At 42.7% G+C, this 20,729-nt stretch overlaps 1 protein-coding gene across 15 annotated transcripts in view; it reads left to right on the forward strand.

Annotated features, from left to right (window-relative positions):
- The window catches only part of ncor1 (nuclear receptor corepressor 1), a 337,051-nt gene that overhangs the window by 140,022 nt on the left and 176,300 nt on the right, over window positions 1-20,729 (forward strand). For all 15 annotated transcript variants that reach the window (XM_063031052.1, XM_063031066.1, XM_063031065.1 and 12 more), the window contains 6 exons: window positions 3,170-3,236; window positions 3,940-4,112; window positions 13,801-13,891; window positions 15,976-16,154; window positions 17,852-17,906; window positions 19,392-19,493. In XM_063031052.1, the coding sequence (XP_062887122.1) occupies window positions 3,170-3,236; window positions 3,940-4,112; window positions 13,801-13,891; window positions 15,976-16,154; window positions 17,852-17,906; window positions 19,392-19,493 (667 nt within the window). The remainder of the gene's footprint in view (window positions 1-3,169; window positions 3,237-3,939; window positions 4,113-13,800; window positions 13,892-15,975; window positions 16,155-17,851; window positions 17,907-19,391; window positions 19,494-20,729) is intronic.

Genomic DNA, 20,729 nt, shown 5'->3' on the forward strand with positions numbered 1-20,729 from the left:
TATCTGGTGACTGGGGGGGGGGCGGGGGGGGAGGAGGGATATATTGGGCAAGAAAGAAGGTAATGTGTACATTGAGGAAAATAATCTAAGAGCAATGAGGGCAGAAGGACCAGGTCACTGACCTGGGCAGGTTTAAGGTGATGTCTCTGGTTTAAGTTGATACTGTCCATTGTTAATTTGGCTAGCAGTAATTGTAGAAATGTTAATTGTGATGCAAAATGCATTCTGAACAAGAAAGAAATTTTTCCTATGACTTAGAAAGAGTCAAGCATGTTCTGGAAGGCAGATTCTTTGTTCAATTTCTTATCATAAGAGTAACTACTCCTATCAGGTTACAAAATCTGCAAAGCAACAGTGGCCATTTTGTCCTCTGATTTCAGCTCCCCTTTCTATTCTTGCACCAACCTGTTCATCCTCCACATTCTACTCTTATTGGAGTAAGGCCCATTACAGACTAGAAGAACAAAACATATTCTGCCTGGGTAGTCTACAACCTAATTGTATGAACATTATGTGCACATTTCCTGTGTTTCTTTCTTTCGCCTAGTCACCCTGCCATCATCCAGTTTCATTCTCCGGCCCTACCTGTTTCTATCGACCCCTCATCCCTCCCATATCTGTTTCCACTTACCACCTTCTGTATTAAATTCAGCACCAGATGCTTCACGTTTTCAAGCATCACCTTCCAGCCATTGTCTCTACCTTCACCCTCCAGCTGCCCCTTTTTTCTCTTTCCTTAACTATTTGTACCCTATCTAGCTACTGTATCCTGACTCCTCCTCTTTCCATGCCTGGCTTCACCTGCCCTTCATCTCTGTACTCACTTTTTTTGCACTAATCACCTACCAGCCTTTGCCTCTCGCCTCTATATTGGCTATTTTCTCTCTACAGTGCATTACAGGCCCTTCGGCCCACAATGTTGTGCCGATCATGCAATCTACTCCAGAAACTGCCTAGAATTACCCTACTGCAGGGCCCTCTATTTTTTCTAATTTCCATGTACCTATCTAAGTGTAACACTCGCTTCGCCTAGCAGCTTAATCTAGGGAGTGATAACCCCTCCCCCGCCCGGCCAAACTTAAGAAATCTCGGTTGGGTGGATGCTGCGCGATGTCCCCTGTTACAAAACAGTACCCTGAAATAACAAACAGTACACAATATGTGATTGAACAATTAAGTTTTATAACTTTTACTTTAACTATATGGTTAGTGGAGAAACAAAATATAAAAGAAAAAGGGTGTCAATCTTATTAAACAGTCTGTGCACAATGTTGGAGCTCACACAGTTCAGTAGTCTGTCTTCCACCGTCGATCTCCGAGCGTTGCCGACCTTCGGACCTCCGCTCGGAGTCCACCCCATCTGGCTATCTACCAAATTTCTCCATTTGCGTCTTCTTTCTTCATTTCTGCTTCTCCTTCTGGCAAAAGCCCGTGAAAACAACTGCTTCCAGAATCACAAGATAGGGCAACAAAATTCCGATTGGCTAACATGCATCAACAGTCCGGTTATCTCCAGCAATAACCCAAACATTGCTGCTACAGAGAAACCGTTACCTCAGCAGTGAACATTACAAAGAAGCCGTTACATTACAGAGAAGCCATTACATAAGAGTCCCTTAAAAGACTCTCTTTTATTGTACCTGCCTCTACCACAGTCACTGGCAATGCATTCCACCCACCCACCGCTCTCTGTGTAAAAGCTTACCCTGACATCTCCTCTGTACCTGCTTCCAAGCACCTTAAAACTGTGCCCTCTCTTATTATCCATTTCAGCCCTGGGAAAAAGCCTCTGACTATCCACACGATAAATGCCTCTCATCATCTTATACACCTCTATCAGGTCACCTCTCATAGGGTATGCTCCCCAAGCCAGACAACATCCTTGTAAATCTCTTCTGCACCCTTTCTATAGCTTCCACATCTTTCCTGTAGTGAAGTGACCAGAACTGAACACAGTACTCCAAGTGGGATCTAACTAAGGTCTTGTATAGCTTTAACATTACCTCACAACTCTTGAACTCAATCCCACGGTTGATGAAGGCCATCACACCATATGCCTTCACTGTCAACCTGCACAGCAGCTTTGAGTGTCCTATGGACACAGACCCCAAGATCTCGCTAATCCTTCACACTGCCAGTAATCTTGCCATTAATATATTATGTCTTCAAATTTGACCTACCAAATGAACCTCTTCACACTTATCTGGGTTGAACTTTATCTGCTACTTCTTAACCCAGTTCTGCACCCTATCGATATCCTGCTGTAACCTCTGACAACTCTCCAGACGATCCATAACACCACCAACTTACCAACCCACCCGTCTACTTCCTCATCCAGGTCATTTATAAAAAATCACGAAGAGGAGGGGTCACAGAACAGATCCCTGTGTAACACCACTGGCCACCGACCTCCATGCAGAATACAAAGCATCTACAACCACCCTTTGCCTTCTAGATCCAGAAAGCAAGGTCTCCTTGGATCCCATGCCTCATTACTTTCTGAATGAGCCTCACATGGGGAACCTCATCAAATACCTTACTGAAATCCATATACACTACATCCACTGCTCTACCTTCATCAATGTGTTTTGTTACATCCTCAAAGAATTCAATCATGTTCAAAAGGCCTGGCCTGACCTTTCACCTCTACTGATGCTGGCTGACCTATGAGTGTTTCCTGCAGTTTTTTGTACAAGACTCTAGCATCTGCATCTCTTGTGTGTGCAGACTTCAGTCACCTGGGCTATAGGATTTTGAGTCATTTTGCTATGGGTTTTAATCTCAAATATGCATTGATGTAATCAGTGAGCTCTGTGCATTTCACATCTTTCTAGCTGGTAATTATTACTTGTAATTTCAAAGTAGGAAGGCTCTGTACTTTGTTGTTCTCAGTGGTTGTATATATGCGCAGATGGACCCTTCATACTAATGTTGTACTTTGTTTTATTATTTTTCCTCAGTGATAAATGCAAAATTAAACTGCAATAATGGAAGTGTGGAACACCTAGGGCAATCTATTTGCCTTGTACTGTCCAAACATCCCTTTTGTTCCCCCCCCCCACCCACCCACCCACCCACACAAAAGGTTTTAGCAGCCCAGTCACTTAAAAGCATGCACTGCTCCTCCTTTACTCTCCCGCTTTCACCTTGTGTATTGTTTGTATTGTAGGAACCAAGTAATGAGGAAAAAACTGATCCTCTTTTTCAAGCGGAGAAATCATGCTCGTAAACAGAGGGTATGTTCTACTACGAAAACTGGTCAAATTTAAATGTAAATCATGCTCGTAAGCGGTATGTTCTACTATGAAAAATGTATAAATTTAAATGTAAAAGGTGAAATAATAAAGAAAATTTAAAGGTCAGATGTATAGTATGGAACCCTAAGCAGTAGGAGGAGGTTTGGAAAAAGTTAGTTTACTTGGCTGTATGCGTGGAAGTGATAATCCACCCCCCCCCCCACAAATTATTGGCACAGCCATAGCCATGTGTTTAATATTGTTTACAAGGTAATTGAGATTGGACTGACACAACAGCAGTGTCAGTATAACCAACTCGGTTGCATAATTGAGGTGTTTGAATTCATTGCAGTATTTACAATGCTGGAAAGTTTTCTCCCCAGAGATGATGGGAAAGGCAGCTCCTGTGCACAGTGGCAACTTGGCCTCAAAGTATTACCAAACCCTTATCAGTTAAAATTCAGTATCTTAGTATTTACTTTCTGTTATGTTCGGTAGCTTAACTGTAAATTTACATTGATCCTTTGGTCATATTTTCTTCCTTGTGTGGTCAGTCTCTTGGGGAATGACCCTGCCTACTTTCACACAGGAATATTGATACGTGAGCCCACCTTCAGCTTTCAGTCCCATCTTCCTTTTTAGGAGCATAGTTGATGCACATCAAGTTTTGCTTAATTCTCCAAGTATCCTGGATGTTTTACAGGAACAAAAGATCTGTCAGCGCTATGATCAACTCATGGAGGTTTGGGAAAAGAAGGTGGAAAGGATAGAAAATAACCCTCGGCGGAAGGCAAAGGAGAGTAAGACCAGGGAATATTATGAGAAGCAATTTCCAGAAATTCGCAAGCAGCGGGAGCAGCAGGAGCGTTTTCAAAGGTAATGACCATTACTTCAACTCGTCTTGCAAAGGGAAAATTCAGAAAATCAGAACTCAAAAGTCGTTTTTTTTTAAACTGCTCGGGGAGAAGGGTCTGCACTGCGCAGGCGCGTGACGTAGCGCGCCAAGGTTTAAAAAGGGAAAATTTCAACGGTTTTTGTTTTAGTCGAAGCAAGTAGCTGAAGAAGTGAGCGGAAGAATTTGGGTCGAAAAAGTATTTTTTTTAAAGAACTGCTCGGGGAGAAGGGTCTGCACTGCACAGGCGCGTGACATAGCATGCCAAGGTTTAAAAAGCAGACCACCATATACAGCGGCCATCGTTGGAGTGGACTGAGTCAGAGTGGGGCGGCTTTGGCTCAAACAGGCTTCGGCAAGAACAGGCAGAGGCCAGGGTAGGTTCTGGTAAGTTTTTTGTTCAGATTGTCTAGCGTAGAGAGAATACCAGGCAGGATGTTGGAATGCTCCTCTTGCAGGATGTGGGAAGTCAGGGAGCCCTCCGGTGTCCCTGACAACGACACCTGCAGGAAGTGCATCTAGCTGCAGCTCCTAACAAACCACGTTAGGGAACTGGAGCAGGAGCTGGATGACCTGCAGATCATTCTGGAGAATGAGGAGATTGTAGATCGTAGCTACAGGGAGGTAGTTACGCCAAAGGAGCAGAGGACAGGAAATTGGGTCACTGTCAGGTGAGGGAAGAGGAAAGGGCAGGCAGAGCAGGGTTCCCCTGTGGCCATTCCCCTCAACAACAAGTATACTGCATTGGATACTGTTGGGGGGGGGATGACTTACCTGGGACTAGCTGCAGTAGCCGGATCTCTGGCACTGAGACTGGCTCTGCAGTGCAGAAGGGAGGGGGGGAAAGAGGAGAGCGGTAGTGATAGGGGACTCGATAGTTAGAGGTACAGATAGGAGGTTCTGTGGTCGTGACAGAGAATCCAGGATAGTTTATTGCCTCCTGGGTGCCAGGGTCAAGGATGTCTGATCGATTGCATGACATTCTGAAGTGGGAGCGTTATCAGCCAGATGTCGTGGTGCACATCGGTACCAATGACATAGCAAGGAAGAGTGAGGAGGTCCTGGACAGTGAGTATAGAGAGCTTGGTAGGAAGTTGAAAAGCAGGACCTCGAGGGTAGTAATCTCAGGATTGCTACCTGTGCTACGTGCCAGTGAGGGTAGGAATAGGATGCTCTGGAGGAGGAACAAGTGATTGAGGAACTGGTGTAGGGGGCAGGGTTTCAGATTTCAGGATCATTGGGACCTCTTCTGGAGCAGGTGGGACCTGTACAAGAGAGATGGGTTACACTTGAACCACAGGGGGACCAATATCCTTTCAGGGAGGTTTGTTAGTGCTATTGGGGAGGCTTTAAACTAGATTTGCAGGGGGATGGGAACCAGAGTACCAGAGCTGACAGTGTGGCTGGGGTGAAAATAAATGATGTTGAAAGTTTAAGCAAATCTGCTGATAGAAAAGTTGTGAGTGGTGGTAAAAGTCTTCTGAGGTGTATATATTTCAATGCTAGGAGTATTGCGGGGAAGGCGGATGGGTTGAGGGCGTGGATTGACACGTGGAATTATGATGTGGTAGCAATTAGTGAAACTTGGCTACAGGAGGGGCAGGACTGGCAGCTTAATATTCCAGGGTTCCGATGTTTCAGATGTGATCGAGGCAGAGGAATGAAAGGTGGGGGAGTAGCACTCCTTGTTCAGGAAAATATTACAGCAGTGCTCAGGCAGGACAGATTAGAGGGCTTGTCTACTGAGTCCTTATGGATGGAGCTGAGAAACAGGAAAGGTATGGCTACATTAGTGGGATTGTATTACAGACCACCCAATAGTCAACGAGACTTGGAAGAGCAAATCTGCAGAGAGATAGCAGGCAACTGCAGGAAACATAAAGTTGTGATAGGGGATTTTGATTTTCCATACATTGATTGGGACTCCCATACCATTAGGGGTCTAGATGGTTGAGAGTTTGTAAAATGTGTTCAGGAAAGTTTTCTAAATCAATATATAGAGGGACCAACTAGAGGGGATGCAATATTGGATCTCCTGTTAGGAAACAAATTAGGGCAAGTGAAAGAAGTCTGTGTAGGGGAGCACTTTGGTTCCAGTGATCATAACACCATTAGTTTCAATTTGATCATGGACAAGGATAGATCTGGTCCTAGGGTTGAGGTTCTGAACTGGAAGAAGGCCAAATTCGAAGAAATGAGAAAGGATCTAAAAAGCGTGGATTGGGACAGGTTGTTCTCTGGCAAAGATGTGATTGGTAGGTGGGAAGCCTTCAAAGGGGAAATTTTGAGAGTGCAGAGTTTGTATGTTCCTGTCAGGATTAATGGCAAATTGAATAGGAATAAGGAACCTTGGTTCTCAAGGGATATTGCAACTCTGATAAAGAAGAAGAGGGAGTTGTATGAAATGTATAGGAAACGGGGTAAATCAGGTGCTTGAGGAGTATAAGAAGCGCAAGAAAATACTTAAGAAAGAAATCAGGAGGGCTAAAAGAAGACATGAGGTTGCCTTGGCAGTCAAAGTGAAGGATAATCCAAAGAACTTTTACAAGTATATTAAGAGCAAAAGGATTGTAAGGGATAAAATTGGTCCTCTTGAAGATCAGAGTTGTCGGCTTTGTGCGGAACCAAAGGAAATGGGGGAGATCTTAAATAGGTTTTTTGCGTCTGTATTTACTAAGGAAGCTGGCATGAAATCTATGGAATTGAGGGAATCAAGTAGTGAGACCATGGAAACTGTGCAGATTGAAAAGGAGGAGGTGCTTGCTGTCTTGAGGAAAATTAAAGTGGATAAATCCCCGGGACCTGACAGAGTGTTTCCTCGGACCTTGAAGGAGACTAGTGTTGAAATTGCGGGGGCCCTGGCAGAAATATTTAAAATGTCACTGTCTACGGGTGAAGTACCAGAGGATTGGAGAGTGGCTCATGTTGTTCCGTTGTTTAAAAAAGGATCGAAAAGTAATCCGGGAAATTATAGGTCGGTGAGTTTAACGTCAGTAGTAGGTAAGTTATTGGAGGGAGTACTAAGAGACAGAATCTACAAACATTTGGATAGACAGGGGCTTATTAGGGAGAGTCAACATGGTTTTGTGCGTGGTAGGTCATGTTTGACCAATCTATTGGAGTTTTTCGAGGAGGTTACCAGGAAAGTGGATGAAGGGAAGGCAGTGGATATTGTCTACATGGACTTCAGTAAGGTCTTTGACAAGGTCCCGCATGGGAGGTTAGTTAGGAAAATTCAGTCGCTAGGTATACATAGAGAGGTGGTAAATTGGATTAGACATTGGCTCGATGGAAGAAGCCAGAGAGTGGTGGGAGAGAATTGCTTCTCTGAATGGAGGCCTGTGACTAGTGGTGTGCCACAGGGATCAGTGCTGGGTCCATTGTTATTTGTCATCTATATCAATGATCTGGATGATAATGTGGTAAATTGGATCAGCAAGTTTGCTGATGATACAAAGATTGGAGGTGTAGTAGACAGTGAGGAAGGTTTTCAGAGCCTGCAGAGGGACTTGGACCAGCTGGAAAAATGGCAGATGGAGTTTAATACTGACAAGTGTGAGGTATTGCACGTTGGAAGGACAAACCAACATAGAACATACAGGGTTAATGGTAAGGCACTGAGGAGTGCAGTGGAACAGAGGTATCTGGGCATACAGATACAAAATTCCCTAAAAGTGTCATCACAGGTAGATAGGGTTGTAAAGAGAGCTTTTGGTACATTGGCCTTTATTAATCGAAGTATTGAGTATAAGAGCTGGAATGTTATGATGAGGTTGTATAAGGCATTGGTGAGGCCGAATCTGGAGTATTGTGTTCAGTTTTGGTCACCAAATTACAGGAAGGATATAAATAAGGTTGAAAGAGTGCAGAGAAGGTTTACAAAGATGTTGCCGGGACTTGAGAAACTCAGTTACAGAGAAAGGTTGAATAGGTTAGGACTTTATTCCCTGGGGCGTAGAAGAATGAGGGGAGATTTGATAGAGGTATATAAAATTATGATGGGTATAGATAGAGTGAATGCAAGCAGGCTTTTTCCACTGAGGCAAGGGGAGAAAAAAAAACCAGAGGACACAGGTTAAGGGTGAGGGGGGAAAAGTTTAAAGGGAACATTAGGGGGGGGCTTCTTCACACAGAGAGTGGTGGGAGTATGGAATGAGCTGCCAGATGAGGTGGTAAATGCGGGTTCTTTTTTAACATTTAAGGATAAATTGGACAGATACATGGATGGGAGGTGTATGGAGGGATATGGTCCGTGTGCAGGTCAGTGGGACTAGGCAGAAAATGGTTCGGCACAGCCAAGAAGGGCCAAAAGGCCTGTTTCTGTGCTGTAGTTTCTATGGTTTCTATGGTAACTGAATTCATACAGGTTGGAAATGGGCCATTCGACCTGCCGTATCCAGGCTGATCAGTGGGCACCCATCTGTATTGATCCCATATTCCAACATTTGGTCCACTTTCTTTGCCCCATGTGATTCAAGTGTTTATCCAGATGCTTTTTAATTGCTATCAGTGACTCTGCTGTCATAGACAACTGTGATCTTGGTACTATCTGGATGAAGAATGTCCCCTTTATATCCTCCCCAAATTTCTTGCCCCTTATGCCTTGCCCTAAGTTTGTGTCTACTAGTTTTAACAATCAATTTAACTCTAAATTTCCCCAGTTCTTTTTTGCCACTCCGCTACACTGGTTTCCCCATTATAGGAAGAATACCGATGCTTTGGAGAGGTGCAGAAGAGGTTTACCAGGATGATGCCTGGATTAGAGGGTGTGAGCTATAAGGAGAAGTTGGGTAAATGTGGTTTGTTTTCTCTGGTGCAGCAGAGACCAAGTAGAAACTTAATTGAAATGTATGCTTTTGCGAGAGGCATTGATAGCGTAGACAGCCAGTATCTTTTTCCCAGGATCGAATTGCCCTAATACTAGAGGGCATGCATTTACAGTGAGAAGGGATGTTCAAGGGAGATGTGTTGTGCAAGTTCTTTTCACATAGTGGTGAGTGACTTTTTGAATGCAAGTCCGATGGGAATCATTAGATATTTCCATTTAGGACTATTACTGCTATAATCCGGTGACAGCCATGGATACTTCAGTAAGCAACATAGTTTTAAGATATTTAAAAAATTTATTGATACTCAAAATTGACAAGCCTTGGATGCTGGACTTGGGGAGAAGTGCAGTTTGCTCCCTTTTAAGAAAACGGAAGTGGGGCCACCACACTGGTCTACAGGTACAATTGAATTCCACTCCCAACTATCCTGCTGGCAAGTGTACAGTCTCTGGAAAATAAAATTGAAGACCCGAGAGCATTCACAGTGATGATGTACTTTGAGAGATTGGTGATTAAAATCTATCAACTCGTGCCTGAGAAGTGACTTAGCTCCATTCCAGTTTGCCAACCGGAGCAACAAGTCCACTGCAGGCTCATCACTCAACTCTGGTACATCTGGACAGCAAAGTGCATACATCAATATGCTCTTTATTGACTACAGCTCAGCATACAATACCACCATCCCCTCAAAACTAATCAGTAAGCTCCATGACCTTGGCCTCAGTACCTCATTGTGCTATTGGATCTTGGACTTGCTCACTTGTAGACACTAGTCATCTCGGATTGGCAACAACATCTCCGTGATCTCCATTAGTACAGGCTGTGTGCTTAGACCACTGCTCTACTCACTTTACGCTTATGACTGTGTGGTTAAGCACAGCTCCAATGCCATATTTGTGCCATATTTGTTTGCTGATGACACCACTGTTGTGGCCTGAATCAAAGGTGGTGAGGAATCAGCATACAGGAGGGAGATTGAAAATTTGGCTGATTGGTGCCATAATAAAAACTTCTCATTCAATGTCAGCAAGACCAAGGAACTGATTATAGACATCAGGAGAGGAAAACCAGATGTCCATGAGCCAGACTTCATCGGAGAATCAGAGGTAGTAAGGGTAAGCAGCTTTAAACACCTAGGTGTTACTATTCAGAGGAGCAGTCCACAGTCCAGCAAGTAGGTGCAATTATGAAGAAAGCACTGCAGCACCTCTACTTCCTTAGGAGTTGTGAGATTTGACAAACTTCTACAGATGTGTAGGGGAGAGGAGTGAGCACATCTTAATGAAACACTGTTGCAGAAAAGCAGTATCCATCATTAGGGGCCCCCACCACCCAGGACATATACTCTTGCTGCTGCCATCAGAAAGAAGGAATACGAGCCTCAGGAGTCACATCACTAGGTTCAGGAACAGTTTCTGCCCCTTGATCTTCAAACCCTTGAATAAAAGGGGATAACTTAAATTCACTTGCCTCGTCTTTGAAATGTTCCCACAAGCTATGGACTCACTTTCAAGGACTCTTCATCTCATGTTCTCGACATTTATTGCTTAATTATTTATATTACTGTTTCTTTTAGTATTTGCACAGTTTGTTGCCTTCTTCACTCTAGTTGAACACCTTAGTTGGGCAGTCATTCATTGGTTTTGTTAGTTACTTTTGTCATCGCTCTCCACTGCAGAATATGACTCTTTGCCTTTTGTGGGCAAGTCAGTTCTGGATCCACAAAGCAATGTCCCCTTTGATCCCATGCCTCCTTACTTTCTCAATAAGCCTTGCATGGGGTACCTTGTCAGATGCCTTGCTGAAATCCATATATACTACATCTACTGCTCTACCTTCATCAACGTGTTTAGTCACATCCTCAAAAAATTGAATCAGGCTCGTAAGGCACGGCCTACCTTTCATAAAGCCATGCTGACTGTTCCTCATCATACTATGCCTCTCCAAATGTTCATAAATCCTGCCCGTCAGGATTTCCTCCATCAACTTACCAACCACTGAAGTAAGACTCACTGGTCTATAATTTCCTGGGCTATCCCTACTCCCTTTCTTGAATAATGGAACAACATCTCCAATCCTCCGGAACCTCTCTTGTCCCCATTGATGATGCAAAGATCATCGCCAGAGGCTCAGCAATCTTCTCCCTCGCCTCCCACAGTAGCCTGGGGTACATCTCGTCGGGTCCTGGTGACTTATCCGACTTGATGCTTTCTAAAAGCTCCAGCACATCCTCTTTCTAAATAACTACGTGCTCAAGCTTTTCAGTCCGCTGTAAGTCATCCCTGCAATCGCCAAGATCATTTTCCATAGTTACAATGAGAGATTGTATAAAAAGATTTTATTCTCTGGACTGTATGAGATTCAGGGACAACCTGATGGAAGAGTTTAAGATCATAAGGGGCGTAGACAAAGAAAAAAAACACCGTTTTTTTCCCCCCAAGGAGAGGGTGCTACAACAAGAGGGCATAGGTTTAAGATCAGAGCTGAGAAATTTGTAAACGACGTCAGGGGCATCTTTTTCATGCAATGAGTGGTGTGTATTCAGAATCAGCTGCCCAAGATAGCAATTGAGGCAGGGGCATTAGCATCATTTAAAAGCGTCGTGATAACTACGTGGACAGGTGAAGTTTAGAGGGCCATAGGCCTAACGCAGACAGATAGGACTAGCTTGGACAAGTTGGGCCAGTTGGCCTGTTTCCCTGCTGTATGACTGTTTCCAGAAGTAGTTCAGTGTTTGGCCAGAACTAGAAGTGTATGGAGATCCTCAGAGAGTTGAGGAAGATCTTGAAACAATCTAAACCCCAAAGACAGGCACTCACTGGCCACCTCGATAAGTGACTCAGGTGGCCACAAGAGTGATTTGCTCAGAATGAGAATCAGGTTTATGATCACTGTGTGGCAGAAGTTCTTAATGATGGATGCCACCTTCTTGAAACACTGCTGACCCCAAGGAAAGGACTGGTGTGTGTTCCCTCAATTTCCCTTTCCTGAAGTCCCCCATCATTTTCTTGGTCTTACAGCATTTTGTGTGTGTTGCTCAGATTTCCAGCATCTGCAGATTTTCTCTTGTTAGTTACTATTCTAAAGGTTTTTTCAGTATGCATGCAAGAAAATGAATTTCAGGGTTGTATATGGTGACATATATCGATGCTGATAATTCACTTTGAACTTTGAAGATTACAGTTGCATCCTTGACATGTGCCATAGTTGATTGCCAGTGAGGAGAAGATACTACTTCCGATCCACAGACTGTAGTCTTCCAGTAAGGGAGTCAAGGATCCACTTGCAGAGAGAGGTACAGAGACTCACGTTTTTGAGGATGGGAAGGACATTCAAATATTTTGCAGGCAGTGTTGGGGTTGAACTCCAAACTCCAACACCCGAAGTTGTAATAGTGTCATGCTAACTACTACGCTACCATTGTGCACATTGATTGTTTAGTATTTGGGATACGTTCCCTGCTAGAGAAAAGGATATAGATTGAATCAGAGCCATCAGAAAGATGTTAGGCAAATGCAAGACTCAAATGGATTGATGTCGTATTTGTATCTATTGTGGCTTAGTGGATGGCATTCCCAGGAAATTCTGGCTTGGTTGGGTGATACAGCAGTAGTTAGTGCTGCTACCTTGATGTTCAGTCACAAGAATGGCAGGGGGGGAGGGAATGTTGCTTGAATGGAGTTTACATGCACTCTCTGTGACTGCCTGATGGTATTTAGTTTCCTTCCAAATTTTAAATGAGCTGATAGGTTAATCGGCATCTAAATTTTCCCTGTGTAGTAGGTAGAAAATGAATATTACTGAGGAATAAAGAGACAGTGAAATCATTGGGTTTGTTGTACTGTAAGTTGAGAGCACTGAGATCACTTTGCTGTCAAAGGGACCATCAGTAGAGTGAGACATAAAACTTGGGGTCATGTTTGTTCTTCGGTAATAGAAAATAATCACACAGGAAAGCAGTCTCTGTATCCTGGCCCAATGCACCCCTCATTAAGCTCCTCTGAAAAAGGTGATCTAATTATGTCCTGCAGCTCCTTGCTTGAACTGCTTTTATCAAAGTTGTGGTTGTGATTGTTGGAACTTGATCTCCTCTTCAAGTGTCTCAGTGCACTGTCTTTGGTACAGTCATCTTCCTCTGCTCTTTCAAAGGTAATGGTTGTGGTTGTTGAAGCTTGATCACTGTTCAAGTTTCTCAAGGCACTGCCCTAGGGACAGTCACATTCTGCTGCTTTATTAAGGATTCCTTCCATCATAGGTTAAAGGTGGGAATGTTCACTGGAATTAAGTGATGTTCAGTTCCATTTCAGTACTAAAGTCAACCATGACAACCTGCAGCATGACAGGTAATTTTTAGGAGCCACACAAGTGCCAGGCAGTGATTGTCAGCAAATTAGTGTGATCACCTGTACTGATACTCCGTGATGTTACCAACACACAATTCACTGCCACTAGCATCCTAAGGGAATAGAGGGAAGGGGGGTGCTTCATGAGTGACAAGTTGAACTGAGCCAGTCACAGAATCGCAAGGGCAAGTTGGAGGCCACATGTCCTGCAACAAGTGACTTGACATTTGATAGCACTCTCCGTGAAGCTGGAGAACTGCACCTTCAGCGTGAATGAAGGGTTTAAAGAGCCCTATCAGAACCCCATTATGATGGTAAATGTATATTTCATCTATTACCAGCATGTAATAATTGAAATGTCTAGCCCCTACGAAATACACTACAGTTAATTGCCAAGGCTACTCTGACAACACTTCGGCATCAAATCGCTCAAGCATCCTTTTGTATCATGTTTCTTTTTCATGTTTTGAAATGACTAAAAACTTCATTTTTTCCCGCAGGGTTGGACAGAGAGGAGCTGGTCTTCCAGCAACTATAGCCAGGAGCGAGCATGAAATTTCTGAGATCATTGATGGACTTTCTGAACAGGAAGTAAGATATTCATCTCAATTCTTGTTGTTTATTTAAGTTGACAACCTTACCTTGTCCAGTATTTACCTCATGAATTGATGGAGGCTGGTGGTTATTGATGGCATTGCTGTTGCTGAGGCATGAGACATGAACTCTAGTGACCTTGTGGCTTTTGATGTGATTCCAAACTTAGTCATTGGCATCCACTTGGCTTAGTAACGATTTTTATGCTGAAATTGAGCATTGAATTTGATGCTGAAGATATTTTAGATTTAATGTCCAGATTTCTCTGTTCTCTCTGTCTCATTTGACACTTGGAGTTCATGTTCTGATGCACTTTAGGAGTAATCAAATCACTTTATAGAAAAATCCTGATACCCCATTTGGGTTTATTAGATCTGATTTCCCTCAGTGAATGTTAATTCAGAACATGGGCAGATGTTTTCGCATATAGTCATCAGATAAGATCTGGCTTTATAAAGCCTCAATTTCTAGAGTTTCACTGTGCTATTTCAACTGTGTGTTTAGGATTATTAATAAGATTCATTTTCATCACTCACCCTATTCTAAACCTCACCAAGTGATATAAGCAGGTACTTATAATCTTGGAGTGATTGCTTGAATTGTGTTCGGGAAGAATGCCTCAGTACCCAAAGGCTCGAGAAATCGTTGGCTAGAAAGCAGTTAAACAAAATTCCTACAAACACTATCTGGACCACACTACTAGTGAGCTGGTATCCTGGAGTTTAGATTCCACCACAGCAGCTGGAAAATTTAAATTTAAGTAAATAATACCTAGATTTTAAAAAACAGTATCTGTGTGGTACTATTAAAACTGTTGGGAGTGCTTAAAAATAAAGCATCCTTCCTCACCTCTATTCAGGGCCCCAAACAGTCCTTCCAGCTGAGGCAACACTTCACCTGCAAATCTATTGTTTCCGGTGCTCCTAATGTGGCCTCCTTTTCATTGGTGAGACCTGTCATAAATTGGGGGACAGTTTCGCTGAGCACTATCCGCTCCATCCACCAAAATTGGAACTTCGTGGTTAGCTAAACATTTTAATTCTGATTCCCATTCCGCCGTGTTGGTCCATGGCATCCTCTTTTGCCAAGAAGAGGCCGCCCTCGGTGGAGGGGCAATATCTTGTATTCCATCTGGGTAGCTGCCAACTTGATGACAATAATATTGATTTCTCTTTCCAGTTTAAAAAGAAATTCCTGCCCTTCCCTCCTCTTCTATTCCCCACTCTGGCCTTTTTACCTTTTCTTGCCTATCACCTCCCCCTGGGTCCCCTCCTTCCCTTTCTCCTGTGGTCCACTCACTTCTCCTATCAGATTCCATCTTCTCTAGCCCTTTACCTTTCCCACCTGCCTGGCTTCACTGTTCACATTCTAGCTATCCTGTTACCCCTCCCTCATCTTTTTATTCTGGCATCTTCCCCCTTTTCAGTCCTGAAGAAGGGTCTTGGCCCAAAACATCAACAGTTAATTCATTTCCATAGATGCTGCCTGCAGAGTTCTTCCAGCATTTTGTGTATGTTGCTTTGGATTCCCAGCATCTGCAGACTTTTTCTTGTTTATGATCTGTTTATTAATGACCGGCAGGAAAAGAAATGTGTTACACTTCCAATCTGGTTTACAGGTTAAACCTAACCCACAACAATATGGTAGGCAGGCAACTATCCTCTAAAGTGGTTTTTGTACCACTAAATTCAGGGGAATTTAAAGCTGAAAATAAATGCCTGTGTCGCCACAGTGTCCACATCCCAATAGTGAATAAATAAATAATATAAAACACTGTACGCCAAACTTGTGCCAGAGAATACAGATCTCACTGATGCCTATGGTTCTGCAAGTTCTGCAAATATGTTGTTGCATGTGATTTCGTCATATAGAAATAGGACAAAAGCTTGGTAGTTTGCCAGATCCTGTTAAGTAATAGCAGAGCGGTGGGGTGGGATGTTTGTTGCTCTCCATCCCGATGTATTAAGATGGACAATAATCCAGCAGTGATTGAGTAGCTAGATCCTATTTGTCTTGAGGATGTGAAAGGTAAAGAGAAAGTTGGAGTTTTGACTAAATCCAGTGGTCCCTGTTCATTGCAGAACAACGAGAAGCAGATGAGGCAGCTGTCTGTCATCCCTCCGATGATGTTTGACATGGAACAACGCCGGGTTAAATTCTTGAACATGAATGGAGTAATGGATGATCCTATGAGGGTATACAAGGAACGACAGTTTATAAACGTCTGGTCTGACCATGAGAAAGAAATCTTCAAAGAGAAGTAATTAAATGATTGCATTATTCACTAATAAACATGTTAGTTTTATTTATTTTTTTTACTCGTGTTTTTTCTGCTCCTGTCTCGACTCAAATGCACTGTATCTGCTATACAAAGGGAAAAAAATCTAATAAATATATAAGCAATAACTACCAAGCACATGAGATGAAGGGTTCTTGAAAGTGAGCCCATAGGCTGTGGGAGAAGTTCAGTAGTGATGTGAGACAGAACACATGTTCTCCAATCCAGGCATCATCCTGGTAACTCCCCTCAGCACCCTATCTAAAGCTTCCACATCCGTCCAATAAGGATGTAACCAAAACTGAACAAAATAATATACCAGGGTTTATAGTGCTGCAACATTGCCTCGCTGCACTTGAACTCAATCCCCCAACTAATAAAGGTTAACACGCCATATATCTTAATCACGTTATTATGACATAAGAAATAGGGGAGTAGGCCATCTGACCCATCAAGCCTGCTCCGACATTCAATAAGATCATGGCTGATCTGGCCATGGACTCGTCTCCATCTACCTACCTTTTCCCCATATCCCTTAATTCCCCTACTATGCAAAAATCTATCCGACTTTGTCTTAAATATAGTTATTGATGTAGCCTCAACTGCTTCATTGGGCAGAAAATTCCACAGACACACTACTCTCTGGGAAAAGCAGTTCCTCCTCATCTCCATCCTAAATCTACTCCCCTGAATCTTGAGGCTATGTCCCTTAGTTCTAGTCTCATCTACCAATGGAAACAACTTTCCTACTTCTATCTTATCTATCCCTCTTCCAGATCGTTAATGTATATTGTGAACAGTTGCAGGCCCAGCACCAGCCTCCGTGGCACACTGTTCGCCACTGATTGCCAACCAGAGACACACCCATGTAGCCCAACTCACTGCCTTCTATTAGTTAACCTGTCCAACTTGAGCGGCAACTTTGAGGGATCTGTGGACTTGAACCCCAAGATCACCGTGATCCTTCGAAGCTAGGAATCCTGCTGTTAACCCTGTACTTTGCCTTCAAGTTCAATCTTACAAAGTTCAGTTTTTGGATTGCCACTTCTCAGCCCAACTCTGCATCCGATAGCCGGTTGTGACACTACCCACGATGCCGCCAACCTCTGTCATCTGCAAACTTACTAAACCACTTCCTCATCCAAGTAATTTATAAAAATCACAAAGCGAAAGAGTCCCAGAACAGATCCCTGCAGAACACCATTAATCATGACCTCTAGGCAGAATACATTCCATCTACTACCACCCTGTCTTCTGTGGGCAAGCTAATTCTGAATCTACACAGCCAAGTTTTCCTAGATTTCATGCCTCCTGACATTTTGAATGAACCTACCATGGCAACCTTCACAATCGCCTTACTGAACTCCATATACACAACATCTGCTGTTCTACCTTGAACAATTTGTTTCGTCACTTCCTCAAAAAATTCAACCAGGCTTGTGATTTCTGCCCCTCACACAGCCATGCTTCCCAAAATGCTCATAAATTCCGTCCTTGGGAATTCTCTCCATTAGTTTGCTCACCATGGGTGCAGGATTCTTCAGGACAGGTTTTGAAATTAAGGAAAAACCTAACTCCTCTTTCTTTTCGATACTGGCTCACAATGAAAATCACTTTTTGTTTGGCTTTTGTTCCTCAATTGACTATTTAAGTTGATAAGAATCTTTTGCTTTCAACAGATTTGTTCAACACCCTAAAAACTTTGGTTTGATAGCATCTTACCTTGAACGAAAGGTTAGTAGCTTTTCTGCACATTTGTCTTTAGAAAAGAACCTGAAAATTGCTAGTTAATTTACTTTGGCTTCAATTAATTTGTCTGAAGTACATTTTGACTTATTGTGGTGAGTAAACTCCCTGAATACCTTTGATGTAAAATGTTTTCCATTATATATTTGTTAAATTGGACCCGAAATTCCATTCCAGAATGCTGGGGGAGGAAAAACAAGATTTGTGAAAATGGGTAATCTAAAGCAGAGTAAATATGCTTCACTTCTGGACCCATTAGTGCCCAGCAAGAAGTATGATCCCTGACTTGCTGAGTTTTCCTTAATGTTTGAATATTGTTAATACATAAAGTTCTAACAAATGACATCAGCAAGAAAAACACAATATCTTTTATTTTTAGTTTTTGGTCTAACTGATATGAAAAACCAACAGTTTTCATTTACTCCCAGAGCAACCTTACGATGTAGAACAGTGGGCGGGTGAGTTGGCATTCCAACAGAATGGTCCTTGTCACGATTTTATGGTAATATGAAGCGACATGGATCAAGAAAATGCGAGTTGAAAAACTTCTGTGCCATTAGAGTGGATTTTATTCTGTATCTCAACTTTTTTGGGGAATGATTAGTGAATTCAGAAAGAGTGGGTGAACGGCTAATGCAGATGAACTGAACACACTGATGAGGGAGAGGGAGAAGTGGAGAGTTCGTCATCGTGCCCGACGCCTGCCCCCTAGGCCTGAGTCAACATAGTAGAATGTGTATAAACCAAATGGCCATAATGCAGTTACTCAGACAGCACAAGAACTGTCCCTTTAGCCCACCATGGGGGACAAAGTAAAATGGGTCCCTGATATTTGCAATGGGCTCAGTGGGCTGAAGGACCTGTTCTATTCTGTATTAATAACTATATTTGATTCAACGAAATGGTTCCTTTAGTATCCTGAAGTAGTAGGAAGGAAGAAGTGTTTACAATTGGCAGATTGCTGCAAGTGCAAATGTTGGAAAACCTTTCATTGCGTAACTGATGGATAAAGGATATATTCTGGGAGGCAGATCTCTTAAGACAGGACAAGCGCAGTTGAATGCCGTGTCAGTGATTGAGGAGAATCCTTGATTTGGGAAGGAACCAGTCAAGGTATTCTGCAGTGAGTAACACGCTGCCTTTCTTCCCAAACCTTTCCACCATCTAACAATGCAGAGTACACTCAGTTACTTGGGTGATAATTTCCCAGAAGCACAAGAAGCATGTTTCATTTGTACTCACTCCATCACTTAGAACATCCATTCTCTAGAAGATGCTCTGCAACAGGTCCCCAAGGCTTTTTTGACATCATCTTCCAAAAACCTACCTGTTTGTTTTATTTCTTTACTGCTTTGGAAATGAGGTCCATGCTTTATTTTGACTACATTGGGATTTCAAATCAAATGAAGCAATAAATAAATATTTTATTGTAAGGAGAGCATTGTTCTAATGAACTATATCTTGTTTCCACAGTGTGTTGCAGATTGTGTTCTCTACTATTACTTGACTAAGAAAAATGAGAATTATAAGAACCTTGTGAGGAGAAACTATGGTCGTCGCAGAGGCAGGAATACGGTAAGGCAGCAGAATTCAACACTGCCAAATGTGGAGCAAGGGCAGTATGATGAAACAGTGGATGGGCTGGTGGTAAATAGCTACGGAGGGAATTGCCTGCTTTACATAATTTCTGACGTGTAAGTCTACTCGTGGTTATAACATCCAGCACCAGATTTGTTACTGTTCTATTCACTGCTGATTTCAGTAGCTTACTTTTTCCAGTCATTGCCAAGTGGAGGTAATATAAACACTTCAGTTATGTACGTGGCACCAGTGTACATGCTGCGTGTTTGTTAACTGTAACAGGGCTTCCAGACTACTCACTGACCAATGAAGGCAAGCCTGCCATATCCCTTCTTTACTGCTCCATCTACACGTTTTGCCTCTTTCAGGAAGCTGTGGATCAAGATCCCTCTCTAAGGGTCCAGCCACTAACGCTATGCTTTCATTTTACACTTGTCTTAGAATGCAACACTTGTATTTGCCTAGTTTAAATTCACACTGTCCGTTCTCTGCCCATATTTTCAACTGATCTATATCCGGCTTTATCCTCTGAGAGTTTTCTTCACTGTCCATAATTCCAGCAATTGCATAAAGACAGTTAGTTTTGAATGTTAGAGGTCAAATTATCCCTGCCCCAAGATAGCACTGTAGCAGCTCCTCAGGGCAATATCAGATTTGACTATCTCCCATTGATTGATCAATGACCTTTCTGCCATCATAGGGACAGAAACGGGGTGGTTCACTGACAACTACACAATATTCCATTTCCTTTCACAGTAGTAATTCACAAAATATAATCTATGGAGCAAGACCATGTGATAAATTTCACGACATATGGCAGTGATATTAAACCTGATTCTGATTCCAAAGCTACATTCAGCCAAGAATTGAAAATCAAAAAGTACAGATGCTGGAAATGTGAAATTAAAAGTGCCGGCAACATTCAACAAGTCAACTTATCAAGTACCGCCAGCATTTTGTTTTTCTCTCAAACAGGTGGGTAAGGGTAGACAAGTGCAAATAACAAGCATGGTAAAAATTGTCAGGTGATAATCTTCCCCAGCAAGAGAGTGTTGATGCACCCATCTATGAAATGCAGTGGCATTGTTTCCATCAACATTCCTGACCAGTAGCTCAATTTCAGTAGCCACTTACATATCATGGCTTTCCAGGGGATGAATGACTTGCTTTCTGATAGCCTGAAGTCATTCCACTATCTATAAGGCATAAGTCAATAGTAATTAAATATCT

Source organism: Mobula hypostoma, chromosome 23, assembly GCF_963921235.1.
Source record: "Mobula hypostoma chromosome 23, sMobHyp1.1, whole genome shotgun sequence".
NCBI lineage: Eukaryota > Metazoa > Chordata > Chondrichthyes > Myliobatiformes > Myliobatidae > Mobula > Mobula hypostoma.